Genomic DNA, 20,995 nt, shown 5'->3' with positions numbered 1-20,995 from the left:
TGACACAGTGAAGTGTGTAAATGAGTTATCCATTCAAACTCAGTGTTTGTTTGTGAACACTAGAGCTGATTTCAAATGATGTTTGGAACATGGTAGTGAATGTTTTTAATAAATAATTATTTTAAGCATTTCAAGACTGTAACTTGTTCTGGTCCTCTAACTTGAGTTGCCTACAACCCCGAATCAGCTGTAGCAGGGCAGAACTCTTATTAACTATCATAAATGTGGCATTCTGTGACTGAAAAAAAGTAGCAATTCTTACCCTCTGTCCTGGTGGGCCATCTCTACCTGGTCCTCCAGGGGCTCCTGGCATGCCCTGAAAGAAAAAAAGATTTTTTAAAGATATAACTGATTCAATATAAGAAGGTATATTTCTAAAGTAAATTAAGACACTGTCTTCATATTTACTGACCCTCACTTGCAGGCTACACTGCTGACTTAATTCTGTTCATTTACTTTGCCTAATAGATCTGAACAATCTGATTTCTAAGATAAAAAATGTGTCCTGTAGCAGAAAACGTAAACAATGTAACAATTATAATTCATCCATCAACATCTTACACTGTCAGGGCTTAAACTAGCAATCCCTTCGATCTCTTCAACAATAAGTTCATTGCTTTACTGTTTAAAACTCTCATGCAATTCATATTTTTTACAGTTCTCTGTTAATAATACTACCTGTTCCTTATCATCAATACACTTTAAGAATAAAGTTCATGACATATTTTCCATGCTAGTGACTGTTCCCAAGAACCTAAAATCCACGTCAATCTCTTTTTCTAGAAAGGGCTTGAATTTTGGTCATAGCCACGCAAGCACTGTGTACTGGCAGCAGGTCAAAGAACATTCATTCATTGTCTGTTTTACCACCGCTTTCTTCTTTATAGGTTTCTTATTCATAATATGTACTTCTTTAGGTTTGTATTTTTTTTTATTCTCCCTTTTAGCGTGTCCAATTGCCGGATTGCGTCATGCTTCCTCTCCACCAATGCCGATCCCCGCTCTGATTGAGGAGAACAAAGCTAACCCACACCCCCTCCGACACGTGGGCAGCATGCCGTATGCATCTTATCATCTGCACTTTGACGAGTGCAGTGCAGCTCAGCGCTGTGTACAGCTCATCTCTGTGCAGGCGCCATCAATCAGAGCCAGCAGAGGTCGTAATTGCCTCATGGGAGAGAGACCCCATCCGACTTAGTCCCGCCCATTTCTGAACAACAGGCCAATCGTTGTTCATGTGGCCTCTCAGCCTTAGCCGGCAGGCAGAGCTGAGATTCGATACGATGTATTCGAGATTCAGCTCTGGTTCAAGCGTTTGTTTTTACCGCTGCACCAACTGGGCGGCCAGGTCTGTATTTTTTTACTGAGATTATCTAATGTACTACACCAAACTCAGGACTGATTCATGGCATTATAAAAGTATATAAATATGCTTTAATTGTGCTTTACACTTTGCCAGCACAAGGTTATATACTTGGAATACATCACACAGATGGCTAAATAGTACAGATATACTGTACAAAGGCTATAAAATTACTCAACACAAGCAATTAAAGGCAAACACTTTAAGGTATTAAAGATGTAACATATGCATTGATTTGTTCCAAAACAAAGGATGCAAATAATAATTGTGGTGCTAGTGCATTCTGCATTTTAAGCATTACAGTAGAATGCTAGGTATGATTCATTTCTTTATGTCCTGTATGTTGCAGCAAAGCCATTTGATAAAAACGTCACTGACACAGTTCAACACTACGAACACATTTCTCACAGTTCTTCAACCCAACATTTAGAAAATATTAGACAGAAATGGCAGATTTGTAAGTAAATGTATCGCTCCAATAGGTATTAATGTTTAAAATTTCTAGTGTAATGAAACAATGCCAGTTAGTTATGTACATGCCTATACTGCCTTGGCCTTGACCTGCAATTAATACACACAAAACAGAAGGTATCAAGGAGTTACACTACTTCTCTACCTCCACTTTCACTCTTCAGCATCCTATTCATTACAATGAAGATCTAAGCCAAATCTTCACAGTGCATGATGGTGCACGACGGCCAGAGAAAATGCAAGTGGACACGAGCATGGACAATCTCCAAGTTACGCCACTACACCACCATTGTGTGCGATGTTTCGCTGCACAAATCGGTCTGATTTCTCCAGTGGGAAAATCTCATAATTAAACAAAATCCTAAACCAATAAAATCATGGTAACATTTGTAAATGTTAATATTCTGTAAAATAGATTTCTCTATGTTAATATTTATGTGGTGGTAGTTTAGTGGTTAATATACTTATTATAAGATTTTAACCACCTGCATTTACACTTAATAGTCATAAATTATCCAGATTCAAATCAGATTGCTGTAACTGCTATGATATGCAAATAAGCTCATAACAGTTGATGTTTTCTACCGCAGAGAGCCAGTGTAAGCTCAAATGGTACTAAGTGTTCTCCATAATGGTTTGGCTGTCCATGTATTGAACAGGGTTTTGGTAGTAAGATGCACGTTGGAAAGACAAAGCTTGTGTGGCGTAATGGTAGTAGCCATGCTGCTGGTTTAACTGGGGGATTCAAATTCCAGGCTGGGCTCACAAATGCAGAAGACACATGGTGTTACTTGCTGGTGCCGGTCACAAGCCAGCATAAATAGGAGGGCTGTGTCGGGAAGGGCATCTGGCGTAAAACCTGTGCCAAATCAAATTTGGGAACGAATGATCTGCTGTGGTGACCTCTAACAGTCTTGGGTACATTTACACTTGCATTCTATGTGGCCTAGTTTATCTGGATGCACTCCTGATACTCAAGATGCTTAAAATGACCTAGTGTAGCATAGGAAGTGTTCTGAGAACAAAGTGGCAGTCAGACAGACAAAGGAAAAGTAGTTCCACAGACCTAAACATTTCATAACAGTCTGTGCAAACTATAGACAAATAAATACTTCAGTAAATGGAGTGGATACAACAATACTGCTTTGATAAAAGAGCTTTTAAGCTTTTTTATTTCTACAACCCCAAATCAGAAAAAGTTGGAACAGCATGGAAAAATGCTGCAATAAAAAAACACAGAATTTCTTACATTTACTTTGACTTTTATTTGATAGCAGACAGAATGAACCTGAGATATTTCATGTTTTATCTGCTCAACTAATAAATCAATATTTTTTAAATATTTTATTTATGCATTTTCTCCCTTTTAGCGTGTCCAATTGCCTGATTGCCTCCTCCGACACGTGGGCAGCAGCCATATGCATTTTATCACCTACACTTTGACGAGTGCAGTGCAGTGCAGCTCAGCGTTGTGTACAGAGAGACCCACCCTGAGAGCACTCTTTTCTCATCTCTGTGCAGGCACCATCAATCAGCCAGCAGAGGTCGTAATTGCACCAGTCATGGAAGAGAGAGACCCAATCCGGCTTAGTCCCGCCTATATCTGAACAACAGGCTAATCGTTGTTCGTGTGGCTGCTCAGCCTAGACGGCAGGCAGAGCTGAAATTCGGTACGATGTATTCGCGATCCCAGCTCTGGTTCCAGCATGTGTTTTTACTGCTGTGCACCTGAGCAGCCATAAATCAATTTCAATTATTAAAAAACATCCATTCCTGCATTTCTCAGCCTTTCTTGGACGCTGCTTTTGTAGCAAACCATGACACCAATCACCTGTTTACATCACCTATTTGGAATCACATCATTATTTAGTTTTTTCACCTCATTACTAGCCCTAAATTGCTCCCGTCCCAACTTTTTTTGGAATGTGTTGCAGGCCTGAAATGCAGGAATGGATGTTTATTAACAAATGAAATTAAGTTGAGCAGATAAAACAAGAAATATCTTGAGTTCAAACTCTGCAATTAAATAAAAGTCAAAGTAAATCAAAGTCAAAGTAAGGAACACTGCATTTTTATTTTATTTACATTTTCCATACCGTCCCAACTTTTTCTGATTTGAGGTTGTAAAACATTGATCACCACTGTAAGGTCATATAATTATTCCTTAAAACTTTAATATGACTACAAGTTGTTTCTTCTGTTATAATGAACACAGAAAAACCAATCCAGCCAGAAACCTAAAGCAGACAGAAGATTCTGCAGGGCGGGGTGGGTATATCAACCAGCTCTGCAGTTCTTATCGGCCTCGGCTCTTATCAGCCTCTCTGTTCTGTCAGAGTGCGACTCCCAGCAGGCAGCGCTGAGCCCTAGTAATTAATACCCGGCACTGGCAGCTAATGATGTCCTCACGTGAGTGATTCCATTAAGATTAGGTGTGTGTGAGCTTTATTGAAATGAATCTGTCATGTTCAGGAAGGCTTTCAGCTCCAAATGAGACAATTTGCTTTGTATTCTCTGTATAATAGAAACACTATTACTAGTATAAACACACTCACAAACTAGCTACTGTTGGTTCTGAAACCTCAATAATGGGGCTCTATATTGGTTAATAAGTGTCATTATAACTGTTTGTTATTATCGAGCGTGTTCATTATATCAGGAGTACCAGCTTAGGCTCTTACCTGAGGACCCAGCAGACCTGGGTCACCTTTCTCTCCCTTCTGTCCTGGAGATCCCTGATGAGAGAGATCAACATCAGAACTGTCTACTGTGCTGTTTTTATCAACATCATCAATACATGTATCACTTCTGTACACTGAAGCTATAAACTTCATGTCTATAGTAAACTTACATGACATGCTTGTATTATATACACTGATCAGCCTTAACATTAAAACCACCTCCTTGTTTCTACACTCACTGTCCATTTTATCAGCTCCACTTACCATATAGAAGCACTTTGTAGTTCTACAATTACTGACTGTAGTCCATCTGTTTGTCTACATACTTTTTTAACCTGCTTTTACTCTGTTCTTCAATGGTCAGGACTCCCACAGAGTAGGTATTATTAAGTTGGTGGATCATTCTCAGCACTGCTGTGTCTGATCCACTCATACCAGCACAACACACACTAACACACCACCACCATGTCAGTGTCACTGCTGGGCTGAGAATGATCCACCACCTAAATAATATCTGCTCTGTAGTGGTCCTGGAAGAGTTCTGACCATTGAAGAACAGCATGAAAGGGGGCTAACAAAGCATGCAGAGTAACAGATAAACTACAGTCAGTAATTGTAGAACTACAAATTGCTTCTATATGGTAAGTGGAGCTGATAAAATGGACAGTGAGTGTAGAATAAATGGCTGCTTTTTGTTCATTTGAAAAAGTCAAAATTAGCACTTTGACATATTTAAGATTATTATACAGTAGCTATTAAAAGCTTAAACCAAAATAGTCCAAATCAGCAGGGGACACATTTGTCCAACATATAAAGACAATCAAGTAAAATCTTACTGGTGGCCCCTGGATAGAGAGTCCACTAGGTCCCTGTGGTCCAGGAGGTCCCTGAGGTCCTGGAGGCCCAATCTCACCAGCTGACCCTTGAGACCCCTTTAAAGAAATACAGATGAGAGAAGTGCCTCATTGATTTGCAGATGTAATCTCATTAAAATAAAGATCTTTAGTGGATGTTCTCGATCTGATGAAACAGTCATGATCTCTGTCCTCATTAGTCAATCCAGTATTTAAGAGTTCCAGGAGGACCCACCACTGCTTATCCAGTAAGAGTCAACATAAATAAAACCATTCTTTCTGCCTATAAAAATTGATTTGTCCATTACTATACAAACAAAACAAGATCACATCTGCTCGAGGGAAATGAGATCACATCACCGCACAGACACACAACTGCTGGGACTTCATCCCAGTGTGTGGAGGCAGAGAGTTAGAGAAACCAGCACACGTGAGTCCTTGTAAAACAAATTTAGATGATAATTGCAGCTGGGGTTCCAAATTCAGCTCAGAATGAAAAGCTTTCCAGAATGACTGCCTGTTTACAGCCGGCACGAGAGGGTGAAATTTACCCTCTGATGTTAAATTTAGTGACCTCCAAAAGCAACATAAAACTGGACAAGTTTAGACATTTCCACATTCTAAGATGTTAATTAGTTTCATTGTTTTGGAGCACGAGAGCCCGATGAGGTTAAGCTTCAAGAGACAATCAGACTGGATATTAGAAAATGAAGTTTACGTGTGTACTTTACCACTGTGCCTGGTTCCCCCCGGTCACCTCTTGTACCTCTTATACCAGGACCGCCCTGTAGGTCACACACACATACACACACACAGAGACCATTATAGTAACGAGTTGAGTTAAATGCTTATGGAGACAACATTATAGTCAGGAATCTGAAATATAAATACGCTTTTTTCAAAGACTTATGTTTATGACTAAGTACAGTTTAAGCAATTAAGGGTTAAGGGCCTTGCTCAGGGGCCCAACAGTGGCAACTTGGCAGCAGCAGGGTTTGAACCAGGAACCTTCTGATTAAGAGTCCAGTACTTTAACCACTGAGCTACCACTAGCATTATTAGAGCCACTTGAATTTCATTTCTGCAATCTAATAAATTAGAGCAGGGTTTTTAACACCCTGGTTCGCGTCCCTTGGGTGGGTCACGAGCCAAAAAAATGGGTATCAGAGAAAAATAATAATTAAATTAAAAAAATTAACAAGCACACAAACACAAAATAAACTTGACCCCCCTTGTGGAGGCTTTATGTTACATCTTGTAAACCACAGTGGGACCTGATTGTCACCAATTTTTTTTTTTTTTTTTTCTCCAACCTTTCCCCCCAATTTTTCTCCCCTAATCTAGTCGTGTCCAGTTACCCTGATTGCATCCTCCACTGATTCAACCCTCCACCGCTGACTGAGAACACTTTTCAACCGACACACGCCCCCTCCAACACATGCTCAGTACAGACTGCATTTTTCACCTGCACGAGTCGAGTTCATATATACCGATCATCACTGTGCACGGAGAGCCACACCCTGATCAGCATGATTCCTCAGCCCTGTGCAGGTGCCATCAATCAGCCAGCAGAGGTCGTAATTGCACCAGTTATGATGACCTATGATCCGGCTTGCCCTAATCCCTATGAACAACAGCCAATCATTGTTCATGCAGCCTAGTGTATTTTACTGCCCCGCCACCAGAGTGGCTGATTGCCACCATTTTCATTAATTAAATATATATATTCCGTTTTGTGTTTCCTTTTAATGCATTGTTTGTGTTGCCTGGGTCGCAATAAAAGGTGAGCATAAACCACACACAATACATTTTTTGCAAATATACAAAACTACAGCATGTACATGGCATGTGCACACCTGTACAGAACCTTCAACATGTCCTTGTTGGACATCCTATTGTAAAACCACAAGCATAGGACAATGTCCACACTCAAGCAAGCTTTACTTTTATATGGAATTAGAGGATTACAGCCAGAAAGAAGCTCCTGCTTCTTGAATTCTTGAAAGGATTTCTTGAAGCCAAAGGCAATTTAAATCATGCCTGACTGTGAACAGTGTCCTTTATGTTTTAGCAGGTTCTGATTCATGGCAGACCTGTTTTTTATGAGTGATGGATGATTCCAATAAGGTCTCTGTGAGACTCTGATAGTGGCAGGTAAAAAGATGTTGAAGGGGGCATGTGATAACCTATTTGTTTATGCTTATAAATACATAGTTTTTTATTCAAATTTCTAAGTACAAAAGCCAAAACCATCATGTGTGTACATTAGAAGTGGACAGATAAGCTTACAATTAATTAGCAAAAACAAAAGAGGTTCAATTTTAGTTTAACTTCAGTTAAATATCTCTAACCAGGCTCTAACAATGAACTGTGTTGTGCACTGTCATTGTTTAAATGTGCTGAAACAGTCTGTTTGGTTTAAATGAGGACGCAGAAAGGCAGAAACAGTGCTCAATGTTGTGTAAACTCATCAGGCCATCAGAGGGTCGAGTCCCAATGCACTGGCTCTAGATTACAGTCCTCAGAAGTTCATGCCCTCGGTGCTGTGGGCAGCTGGCAGTAATTTCACCCTGTTTGCTTCCTCTTTCGGTGTTTGGTTTAATCATGTTCCCAACGGACCACGGCAGCAGTGAGGTCGTTCTAGTGACTGAAGGCTATAGTAAAAACGCTCGGGTAGATTTGATTCATGTCCTAGCTGCACTGGCATTCACTGCTGAAACTAGCCATGATACAATCTTATCAATATTAAGATACCAGGATAAAAAATCTCAGTGACTGAAATACAGCCTTTGCGACTATAACTGGTGCACTGACATTAGCAGGAGCTAATAAACTAAGAACTAAGAAACTTTAATGACTTCCTCAAAAGAGTGGGTATTTACAGTTTTAGTCAGCATTTTTGGTCAACATTATTGGCATTCTTGATTGTTTAGTATAAAAAATTATGAAGAAACATAATATGTAACATGAACAGAATTAAAGACGTCCTTCCCTAATACTTGGTTGCACAACCTAACATTTTTGTAGCCATCTGTGAGCTTCTAGGACCTGTCTCTTTCTTACATTTGGGAGCAAGCATTTCACTGTAAAATGCTCTGATAATCCTCTGATTTCATTGTTTTACTAACAAACAATCTCCAGTTTCAGAGGCAGCAAAGCAGCCCCACAACATTTACATTTACATTTTCAGCATTTAGCAGACGCTTTTATCCAAAGCGACTTACACAATGAGCAATTGAGGATTAAGGGCCTTGCTCAGGGACCCAACAGTGGCAACTTGGTGGTAAGCGGGGCTTGAACCGGGAACCTTCTGTTTACTAGTCCAGTACCTTAACCACTGAGCTATCACTGGCCACAACATTATGGAGCCTCCACTATATTTCACTGTAGGTAGGGTGCAGTTTTCTTTATAGGCTTAATTTCATTGTCTATAAACATAACACCAGTTTGCATTGCCATTAAGCTCATTTTCATCTGTCCATGGAACATTTTCGCAGGAGGATTGTGGTTTGTCTATGAAACCTATGGCAAGGTTCAGTTGCTCTTTTTTATGCCTTACTTTAAGCAGTGGGCTCTTCCTTGGCCTTTGTCGTAGTGATCTGTTTAGTTCAGTATGCGATGTGTGGTACGGATTAAAACCATCACTCCAGATTTCTCCAGCTCAAGTTCTTTGTATGTTTGAGACATTTTTTTAGAGTTTTCTCATCAATTTTCCTATTTCCACCACATTCTGCAAGGTTCTTAACTGTTCCATGAGTAGCAAACATTCTGATAACATTTGGAACGGTTGAAGCCAAGATCCCAGTTTTTAAACTGAACAAGGGTGCCATTAAGGGTGGCAAAGAATTTATATGAACAAAGCACTTTTTTTTTAGATGATTTACTCTTGTTGCTAAATTAAGCAAGTGGACTAACTATCTATATTATCTCTAGACTAGCTAACTCCTATTTGTCTAATTACTTTTTAACAGCTACCTTGTTCTTAAGCTCCAATAGTAAATCCTAAGCTATTTATTCCTGGCTCTGTACAGTTTTATGATATACCCAGGGAAATCTGCTCAGACAGTTTTAAGGCACACTGTTTGTTTGTGCATTGTTTATCTGTGGAACTGATGTTACTAAGAGTCAATGTAGAATGATCCACCTTACAAGGTATAGCAGGTAAAGAACCTGCTGCTCATGTTCTGATACCAGACACTACAGACTCCTACAGATGTCATCTGGAGTCCATGAGCTGCATATTAGGTGGGTGGTCCCAAAGATTTGGCTTAACAGTACAGACGAATATGTGGCCGGTGAGACTGGCTTTTGGCCAGCTGAAGAAAAGTTGAAGAACCACTGATTAGAAAATGAAAAGGAAGCTGGAGGAATATTTTTCAAACTGCCAATTGCCAAAAACAGCCATGGTCGACAACAAAAATGGTCCTCACATCGATTATGTTTACATCAGAATATACAGACTCTTTAATATGTCTGTTTGTGTTCTTCCAGCTATATGGTTGACCGTTTTACTGAGGGCCTATGAGGGCCAAATGCAACTGCACTGAAACACACTGGGTCTGTCCGAAAACCTAGTGATCTCTCTACATAGATGCATTTTACGTTATCCTACATTCCCGAGAAGATGGCATGTCTAAATTCTTAGATTGCTTGACGTGCTGCCTACTGAGGTGCCTTAATTTGAAGCTATAATCTGACTGAATAATGAGGGAGCAACCGATGCTTCCTTAAAGGTGCAGGCAATCAGTGCGGCATTCAGTGCGGCACAACTTTTCTCGCCAAAGATTCAAATATGCTGGACGAATGCAGAGCAACAAAGAGTTCTTTTCAAATGTAAATAAATTCTCATTGATTTTTAATTTATATAAAGGTGTACACGTCTTTTATTTGCAAATTTAGACTTGTCACTGACAATTTAACCATTTTCGGTGCACAGAGGGAGATGTTAGTCGACATGCTAGCGGGTTGTGTTGCCTCCGCCCACTGGTTTGAATGGCCTGAGGCTAACTATGTTCGTAGTGCGTCTAAATAATCTGCCTTATGAGTTCAATGTCTTATCAGAATCCTCACTACTTAGGCATCTGATCAGGTAGGCAGTAGGCAGCAAGGCAGCTCACCAGGTTTTCAAACAGACCACTGTGTCACAAATCTTGCTCACAGCAGGCAGCTAAGTTAAGTAAATGCTACTCAGCTGAACAATGTTAATTACCTTAAAAGACATGGAACCTGAAATGTATTAGCACAGTCGGGTGATGTAGCGGGACAATGAACCAAAGTACACAAGCAGGTCCAGCTCTGAATGCTTAAATGTTTGATTGCTTTTGTTACTGCCAAGGGTGGCACAACTAGTCATTAGTTTTAAGGTGCAATTACTTTTTCACATGAGTGATACAGGTTTCAATAAAACAATGGAATGATTGTTTAAAAGCTGCATTTTGTGTTTATTCATGTCGTCTTTATCTTATATTAAATCAGTTGGAAGATTTGAAATGTATAAATAGAAGAAATTTGGTGAGGGACGAAAATAATTCACATTACTGCAGTAGTGGTGCTGTATACTCATTAGAAATAAAAGAAATAGAAATAAAATCTTACTGGGGGTCCAGAGGGTCCCGGTGGTCCTTTGCTGTCCTGGGAGCAGGTGCAGGAATGTGGAAGAGCCGGACAGTCTTGCTCTACTCTCTACACACATAAATAAAAACTCATCAGAACAACTTTCCTAATTCCTTTTATGAGTTAAAAGATCTTTATTTGTTCAAATCAATTACTGGTATCTATGCAATTCCCACAGGTCATTAGAGAACACAAACACACAGATAACAGGTAAGTAATCTTGTTCTTTCTATCCATGAAAAATCGAATCTATTTGTTCACTAAAAGGCAAGATAATTATAGTATTTGTGAAGCGGTCACAGGTGTGAAAAAGGACGACCAGAAAGCAGATTCAGATCTCAACAGACCCCTACATGAATCTGAACCAAACACAGAGAGCATGCTGGTAAAGACTACTACACATTATCAACAAGCCAGTCAGTTAGCAGCAGACAAAAGGGGAATAAAGGGGAAGTGTCATTGTAAAAGAAAAAAATAATAACAATGATGGCATTAAGGTTGTGTGTAAGGTTGTGTTTCGCCAACAACAATTATTTAATAGCTGTAGTTGTGGATGTTTTTTTATTTGGATTTTAACATCATGTTTTACACCCTTCGGTTACATCCATGACAGGAACGGTAGTTACTCATTACACAAGATTCATCAGTTCACAAGGTTATATCAAACACAGTCATGGACAATTTAGTGTCTCCAGTGAACCTCACTTGCACGTCTTTGGACTATGGGAGGAAACAGGAGCACCCGGAGTAAACCCAAGCAGGCACGGGGAGAACATGTAAACTCCACACAGAAAGGACCCGAACCGCCCCACCTGGGGATCGAACCCAGGACTTTCTTGCTGTGAGGCGACAGTAAAAAATTTTAGTAAATAGGTACAAGTCAGCTTAAGTGTTTAGTAAAAAGGTGGGTTTTTAATCGTTTTAATCATATATTTTCTCCACAAACAAAATGCAATCTAAAGGAATAAACTGGTAGAAGAAAAACTGAAAATTGATACTATACTCTTGTCTTCAAAAGTCTTTAAATAAAAAAAAATACTGTTACTATAGTGAAACAATTTAAACATCACATACTTTGCAGCACTGTAAACTATAATAATCTAAAATAATAGAATAATTCTGTTTGTTTAACATTTTTTGGGGGTGGCACGGTGGCTTGGTGGGTAGCACTGTCGCCTCACAGCAAGAAGGTCCTGTGTTTGATCCCCAGGGGGGGTGGTCCAGGTCCTTTCTGTGCTCTGCAAGTTTGCATGTTCTCCCCGTGTCTGCGTGGGTTTCCTCCAGGAGCTCCGGGTTTCCTCCCACAGTCCAAAAACATGCAGTCAGGTTAATTGGAGACACAGAATTGTCCTATAGGTGAATGGGTGTGTGTATGTGTGTATGTGTGTGTGTGTGTATGTGTGTCTGCCCTGTGATGGACTGGCGCCCCGTCCAGGGTGTTACTGTGTGCCCTGCGCGTATTGAAAAGCTGGGATAGGCTCCAGCACCCTAATTGGATAAGCGGTTAAGAAGGTGAGTGAGAACATTTATTAGGTCCCTACAGAAATATTTACGGCGCTTATAGTATGAATGTCTTTATAATTATTCAGAAATTAAAAAAGTCTAATATAATATACACAAAACCCTTTATGCTTTATGTCCAAATCATGGCCAGTTTGTGTAGTAGACCAGAGTATGAATGTATGACCCCCCCCCCCCCCACACACACACACACACACACAATACTGACGTAAAATTATAAATAAACATACAGTCAACAACATGCTAAGGAATACGGTATTCCAAGATCAACCATCTCCATGATTAAGAAGCATAAGGAAACAATAAATAAATATTTTTCAACTGTATTTCAGTGTTTTTTATACTAAAATTGTGTTATTCTCAGTGTTTAAGTGTCTAAAACAACCCCATTATTTTACATTAGTCTACAATATACAGTATTCAGTTTCACAGGACCCATACAACGTACAGGTTTTCCATACGTCTTTATGGGAAAAAATATCTTGAAACTCGACTTCTTTTAAACTCAGTGCCACTCCCAGAACTAACTGACGTCAAGTTTTAAGGTACCACTGTATTTCACCACCTAGATCTGTGTAATATGAGGATCTGTCAAGGTTTCCATCAGTTGTTAAAGAAAATGGCAGAAATGTTTTAGAATGGCAGGAACCCCACCCCCTTCCCCAGTAGATTTGGTCCCCCCCAATGTTAAATTCAAGGCTACGGCCTCGGTAGGGATAATCTACTGCTAATCAGATGTTCTACAGATGTTGCATGTGGTGAGGGATTGCTGAATTGTGTTGTTCTCAGGCTAAAATGTCAGTGAGAAGGACGAGCGGTTTGTGGTTTGTTGGTTCTGTGGTTGGCTGCTTGTGCTGATGGACTGCTTTACTATAGCAGCGTGACAAAATAATCACTCCATTCTTACCAGGCCTGGAAGCTCACAGCATTTATCTCGACTGGCCCACGATGTACTACACACGATATCGAACATCTGCAGCTGAAACTGTGAAGACACAAACACATTGATTATGCTCGTACACAAGATTTAACATAATGCAGTCATGCCAGCAGGTGTTTATGCAGTGATTAGCAGGCGTAACTGCGTTTACAAGTGAGCTGCGTTTTTGCTGATTATGTGAAAGTACAGATTTCATTCTATGCATTTATCTTCAAGATAATTACAGCAACAAACAGTCTTATTAATTCCCCCTCCTACTGCAGAAACGCAGGAAAAAGTTCCTAAATGTTCCTTATATAACGGTCTCATATCTTACCCATCCTCTTGTGAAGATTTTTCATCATTTTTAGAAATGAAAATGATTCATCAAGCATGTCTCAAACTCAACTCAAACGTTGTTCCTGGCAGATGGTGAGGCAGCAAATCTGAGATACAAGGTGCCCTGTTTCAAGTCGAAATTAGTTATTTTGTCCAGGTCTTTTCACTTCATAGAATAGAACAGAACGCCTTTATTTGACGTACACCAATCACCCATAACATTAAAACCACCTCCTTGTTTCTAAACTCCCTGTCCATTTTATCAGCTCCACTTACCATATAGAAGCACGTTGTAGTTCTACAATTACTGACTGTAGTCCATTTATTTCTCTACATGCTTTGTTAGCCCCCTTTCATGCTGTTCTTCAATGGTCAGGACCCCCAAAGGACCACTACAGAGCAGGTATTATTTGGGTGGTGTGTCATTCCCAGCACTGCAGTGACACTGACTGGTATGAGTGGATCAGACACAGCAGCGCTGCTGGAGTTTTTAAACAACTCACTGTCACTGCTGGACTGAGAATAGTCCACCAACCAAAAATATCCAGCCAACAGCGCCCCGTGGACAGCGTCCTGTGACCACTGATGAAGGTCTAGAAGATGACCAACTCAAACAGCAGCAATAGATGAGCCATCGTCTCTGACTTTACATCTACAGGGTGGACCAACTATGTAGGAGTGTCTAATAGAGTGGACAGTGAGTGGACACGGTATTTAAAAACTCCAGCAGCGCTGCTGTGTCTGATCCACTCATACCAGCACAACACACACTAACACACCACCACCATGTCAGTGTCACTGCAGTGCTGGTATAATCAACCACCTAAATAACACCTGCTCTGTAGTGGTCCTGTGGGGGTCCTGACCATTGAGGAACAGGGTGAAAGTAGGCTAAAAGGGTATGTAGAGAAACAGATGGACTACAGTCAGTAATTGTAGAACTACAAACTGCTTCTATATGATAAGTGGAGCTGATAAAATGGACAGTGAGTGTAGAAACAAGGAGTATATACTGTACATGTACACATATCCCAGCTTGTTGTTTTTTTGAAAGCTGGGGTCAGAGCGCAGGGTCCGCCAGTGTACAGCGCCCCTGAAGCAGACAGGGTTAAAGGCCTTGCTTAAGGACCTAACAGTGGCTGCATCCAAACACAGAGCCTGGGTTTGAACTGGCAATCTTCCATTTGATAGCCCAAAGTTCTACCCACTAGGCTACCACTGTACCACTGTTCATGAGCTGGCACATTGTCCCAGATGACTACTAGAGTCTTTATGTGACTCACCGGTGCTGAGTTGTCCCTCTTTTCGCGTGAGTGCACCATTCTGCCCAGAACTTCCAGTCCGTCTGTGGTGATGTTCCCAGCGGCGTTGATGGGCTTTTCTCCCACAGTCTTACAGTCTATCACCACCTTCGCTGCAGTCTTGCTAACTGCCACATGAAGCTGTGAAACAGATTAGGAATGTTATTCTTAATAAGGAACACTGATGCCAGATTATCATTGGATTCTATTTAATTTAACATAATTTTAAGATACGATTCCTTTATTGATCCACATTGGGGAAATTCGAATGAAGGCTGTCCCCACCCTGTCAAGCCAGCCCCAATTACACAATAACTCAAAGATCTTTCTCCCCCGGTTCTTCCTGCACTTGACTTTACATTACATACTACACACACGTATATATTTATATATAGTATATACTGTATAGTGTTTTCCTATATAGTTGTAATTGTCATATTGTTGTATAATAATAATTGGTTTACATATTCAAGATTTTGTTTATTTTAGTGTCTACTCAGTTTTATTTACTCTATTTACTGTATCTACACTGTGCTGGAGCTACTGTAACACTCAAATTTCCCCATGGGGATCAATAAAGGAATCTTATCTTATAATTGTACTGGACTTGCTGTTAGTATGCTTAATAATGACACATTTGACTTGAAATGCTGGATTACTGTCATTTATTTACTCTCACCACCCATTTTATTCTGATTAGGATGGGGTGCCCACCCATTCCAGAGCAACACACACAACAACACGTAATCCCTCACTCAGTGACCGAAGATGTACCATAATCATATCACAGCAATCCATACAGAACAGTACTTCTCATCAATATGCTTTTATTAATTCTATCTCAGAGCAAATTTATTTTCTATTTTTCCAACCTTTCCCCCCCAATTTTCTCCCCTAATCTAGTCGTGTCCAGTTACCCTGATTGCATCCTCCACTGATTCAACCCTCCACCGCTGACTGAGGATGCTTCTCAACTAACACACGCCCCTTCAACACATGCTCAGTACAGACTGCATTTTTCACCTGCACGAGTCGATTTCATATATATACCGATCAGCACTGTGCAGGGAGAGCCACACCATGATCAGCATCATTCCTCAGCCCTGTGTAGGCACCTGTCCAACAGTCCAAAAACATGCAGCCAGGCTAATTGGAGACACTGAATTGTCCTATGGGTACCTAGCTGCCAGGATGCATAAACCAGTGCATCGTAGTGCCGGTCCCAAGCCCAGATAAATAGGGAGGGTTGTGTCAGGAAGGGCATCCGGCGTCAAAATCAATAATGCGGATCACGATCTGCCGGCGACCCCTAACGAGAGCAGCCGAGGAAATAGAATCAGACCCACCATGACCCAGTCAGGAATAAATTGGTGGTAAAGCTCTGTAAACAATGAATGAATTAAATAAAACATGTTTTAACTTTGTCATTATATGTGATTAGTTAAATATAACATGTGCAAAGACTCAGGGGGTGTGAATACTTTCTGTATCCCCTGTGTGAGTGCAGAGTGTGACAGCATGAAACAGACCGAGAGAGAAGAAGAGATGGAGTTATGAGACAGACTGAATAAATAAAGGTGAGTGAATGCAGGCTCATACTCGGCTCATTACAGCGCTGTCACACACTCATGTCAATTAGAATGAATAATGGCTGGGTTTACTGTGGGAAGAAAAAAATCTAATACTTTTATTGTCTTATGAAAAATACGACATGTTTAAAATATTGTTGCATGATTTTAGTACACAGAGACATGCTGAATACAATAGCCTCGTGCGCTAGACTCACGACTCCCTGAAGGTACATTTACGCCACAGGCTGGTCAGATACGACACATTTTATAATGAGATAGAATTCAGATTTACAGTACACAAAAACGGTTCCACTATATGGACAAAAACACTGGGACAGCCCTTCTAATGTGTTTCAGCCACAACAACTGCTAACAAGTGTAATATGTGTGTGTTTATTTGTTTATTAGGATTTTACCATCATGTTTTACATACTTTGGTTACATTCATGATTCAAGATTCATCAGCTCACACGTCAAACACAGTCATGGACAATTTTGTATCTGCAATTCACCTCACTTGCATGTCTTTGGACTGTGGGAGGAAACCGGAGCTCCCAAAAGAAACCCACGCAGACACAGGGAGATCATGCAAACTCCACACAGAAAGGACCCAGGACCAAACCCAGGACCTTCTTGCTGTGAGGCAAGTGAGCCACTGAGCCACCGTGCCACCCAGTAATGTGTGTGTGTGTGTGTGTGTGTGTGTGTGAAACGCCTTTATTTGTCATATATACATATACAGTACAACAAAACTCTTGGGGGTCAGAGCACAGGGTCAGTTATTGTACAGCACCTCTGGAGCAGAGAGGGTTAAGGGCCTTGATTAAGGACCCAACAGTGGCTGCATGACAGAGCTGGGATTCGAACACTCAGCCTTTCAATTGATAGCCCAAAGCTCTACCCACTAGGCTACCACTTTGTGATGAACTTGTGACCTGTCCAGGGTGTTTCCAGTGAATCTGACCCACCCCAACCTTGACCAAAACTAGGTGGTGGTAAAACAGACCATAACCTGGTTTAAAAATCTTTACCAAGTGTACTAATAAAGTGCATGAATCCCAGTAGCCAGATGCCGCAGCGGGATATTCCGCTAGCACACCAGCGCAGAGATTCTGAACTCCTCGGTTTGAAACTCGGTGTTGCCACCGGTTGGCTGGGCGCCATCTAGCTGGCATAATTGGCAGTGTCTGCAGCAGACATGTCTTTGCTAGGGCGGGATGACCGGACTATGTTGGTGGGGTCTTCAAACGCCGTGTAAGGACCCTGACTGGCAGATAGAGAGGCGCCTGTGTAGAGGGCATAGCATAGAGGAGGCGTGAGCAGCAATATACCCACCTTGACTTCAATTAGGGATCCCCCAGCAGCGGAAGACAAATTGACTACAATAAATTGGGGAGAAAATGGGAGAAAATGCATAAAATATAATAGAAAAATAAATAAATAAATAAATCCCAGTACATCTAGCATTAAATCTGCATGTACATGAGTGTCAGAGAGGATTAGTTTCAAGACTCATGCTTAGTCTTACGCATGTGATTGTGAGGCAGCAACGTAGCAGTAGTCATGCTATTCAGAATTCAGACAAAAAAAGTCTAAAAAGCCAGCGCAGCTCCGTTCAGCTCCGTCCCTGTGGCTCCTGTTTCTCGTCTGATCAATCACGGAATAATTCTGTTGCCAGCATGTTGCACTGACTGATTTCACAGCAGCCGCTTTAATCCTAATGCGCCCCAAATCCCTGCCTTTTTCTAAAAACAATTCAGTGCTTCATTTGTTTGTTTGTGTTCTCGTCCCTCCTGGTGTTCCCACAGAAACAGACCCTTCAGCGAACCTCAGAGCCGCTGTTTCAGAGTGTTACCTTTCCAAAAACCAGATCAATACGCTGCTCTTATTATCAAAATATTACATTTTAAGCATACCTCCTGAACCGATTAAAAAAACCACATTCCTTCTCTCAGGAATAACAGAAATCGAAAGTAAAATGAAACTGAATGTGTTTTTTTTTCATTAACCGATATAGAAGCTAAACGATCGTAATGCTTGTGTCAGCACTTGCCTTCCTGCATCGAAACCGAATGTGCGAGAGCAGAAAGTGTGGGGTGTGAAACAACAAACTTCTCCTCTACAACCCATCGGTTGTGCCAAACTACACATGAACCCTTCAATCAGGGGCAGTAAAGCTCTGTGTTTGCCTGTCTGGGATCACATCTCCTCCAAGCCTCGGTTCTGTTTGAAAGCTGTTATAACAATCGAATACAACAGCAGCGTCAGAGTTGGTAGAGACAACAGTTGCTCTGATTACAGGTTTAAGCTCTGGTCAGATAAAGTCAAAGCTTGAGGGTTAAAGGTTGCTTTAGCTAGAATGGATATATATATATTGTTTATGCATTCTCTCCCCTTTCTCTTCCGGCTTTTTTTTAGCGCGTCCAATTGCCCGATTGCATCATGCTTCCTCTCCACTAATGCCGGCCTCCGACACGTGGGCAGCAGCCGTATGCATTTTGTCACCCACACCAGACGAGAACAGCAGTGGACCAGCCCTGCGTATGGACAGACACACCCTCCGCACTCTCTCCCCGTCTCTGTGCAGGCGCCATCAATCAGCCAGCCTAGGCCACAGTTGAATCAGTTATTAGAGAGTCCCTATCCGGCTCCATACCCCGCCCCCTATATGAACAACAGGCCAATCGTTGTTCATGGGGCTGCTCAGCCCAGCGGGCAGACAGAGCTGAGACTCGATACGATGTATTTGAGATCCCAGCTCTGGTGTGCTAGCGTGTGTTGTTACCGCTACTGCGCCACCTGAATGGCCAGAATGGATTTTTTATTAGCAGGTAAAAGATAAAGCCATACTGGGACATGTGTACATACTGACTGTGATGTACTTCATCAGAACTGTATTATTATTTATATTATTTACTATTTTATTTATGCATCTTCACTCATTTTCTCCCAATTTAGCTTAGCCAATTAGTCTTCCGCTGCTGGGGACCCTGATCATGATCAAGGCTATAGTCCCAGTGACGTGTGCGTAGTCCACCACCACCTTCTTATTCGCCTGTACGTCGGTGGATTCGCATGTGGGACCAGTCTTGCGCACAAAGAGTCATGCGCTGATCTCTGTGCTCCTCCACTTCTGTACAAGCGCCTCGGGCTTTTAACCGGGGTCCCTACACAGCGTTGAAGACCCCAACCCCCATTTATTTTGTCTGGTCTTTTTTCACCCAGCAGATTAGTGGCCAGTTCTGTCTGCTTCCGGCACTGCCAATTGTTCGCACTAGGAGGCGACCAGTCAACCGGTAGCAGAGCTGAGATTAGGAGTTTAAAATCCTATCGCTGATGTGCTAGCAGAATATCCCACTGCACCACCTGGGCGCCAGAACTTTATTAAAAAAAATTCAATACACTTTATTTATTATTACTCATAAAACCCAATTCTGTAACACGCAACCTCCGAGACACTAGCCTTGCTCGTCTTGATCCTCCACCCAGAACTCGTGAAAGACAAGCATCAAGGCTCTTTTCTGCACTAGCACCCACATGATAGAACAAACTTCCCCTGTCTGTCTGAACATCCGAGTCTCTTACTGTCTTCAAAAGACGATTAAAGACCTTCATCACCTCTTTACTAAGCACTTAGGCTAAGCATAACATGCACTTACCAACCTTCTGCAGCATCTCATTTAAAAGAAAAAAACTAAAAGAGTTTTAGCAGATGTGTCCTTGGACTGTTGTTTACTTAAACTAGACTAGAGAAAATGTTTACTGTGGATGCTCCTTTGTAAGTCGCTCTGGATAAGAGCGTCTGCTAAATGCTGTAAATGTAAATGCCATTACAAATGCAATACAGTGGATTTAGAAAGAATTCAAGCCCCTTGCCTAGGGCTGGCTCGATACCACTTTTTTATGTCCGATACTGATACCGATACTGCAAATTGAGTATCTGCCGATACCGATACCAATCTGATACCGTCATTTCTCCTCTCAAACAACTAAGCAGTAATAATACACGTCTCAATGCACAGTGGTTAAACTAGCTATCTAAATAACAACGCTCAGACTGTGAAACAAATATTCTAAAGGAATAAATACAGAATCTACAACATCACACTTCTACAAAACTGCTGTTTTTATTTTCACTTTTACACACAGAACATTTAGCAGCATTTTTGGTTTCACTTACGTTCGAGCTGTTGTTCTGGGAAGTTTGTTTTATTCCATAACACTAATGGATTAATTGTTGAGGACGTGAGAGATCTCCAAGTCGGGAAAAGATATGTTTTCTTTATCTCAGGTGAGCGATTTATAATTTATAAAGCGATTTTTATTGTGTTTAAACAGTGTGTTTAGATGTGGCAGTAGTAG

At 41.1% G+C, this 20,995-nt stretch overlaps 1 protein-coding gene across 1 annotated transcript in view; it reads right to left on the bottom strand.

The window, feature by feature from the left end:
- The window catches only part of col14a1a (collagen, type XIV, alpha 1a), a 174,102-nt gene that overhangs the window by 28,331 nt on the left and 124,776 nt on the right, over positions 1 to 20,995 (bottom strand). Inside the window, exons 34-40 of the mRNA XM_062991785.1 lie at positions 15,045 to 15,203; positions 13,411 to 13,488; positions 10,965 to 11,051; positions 6,101 to 6,154; positions 5,352 to 5,447; positions 4,516 to 4,569; positions 263 to 316 (exon numbers count right to left, since the gene is read on the bottom strand). Coding sequence (XP_062847855.1) covers positions 263 to 316; positions 4,516 to 4,569; positions 5,352 to 5,447; positions 6,101 to 6,154; positions 10,965 to 11,051; positions 13,411 to 13,488; positions 15,045 to 15,203 — 582 coding nt within the window. The remainder of the gene's footprint in view (positions 1 to 262; positions 317 to 4,515; positions 4,570 to 5,351; positions 5,448 to 6,100; positions 6,155 to 10,964; positions 11,052 to 13,410; positions 13,489 to 15,044; positions 15,204 to 20,995) is intronic.

The sequence above is a fragment of the Trichomycterus rosablanca genome, chromosome 3, assembly GCF_030014385.1.
Source record: "Trichomycterus rosablanca isolate fTriRos1 chromosome 3, fTriRos1.hap1, whole genome shotgun sequence".
NCBI lineage: Eukaryota > Metazoa > Chordata > Actinopteri > Siluriformes > Trichomycteridae > Trichomycterus > Trichomycterus rosablanca.
The sequence above is the reverse complement of the archived record's forward strand: the minus strand, read 5'-3'. Positions and strand labels throughout refer to the sequence as shown.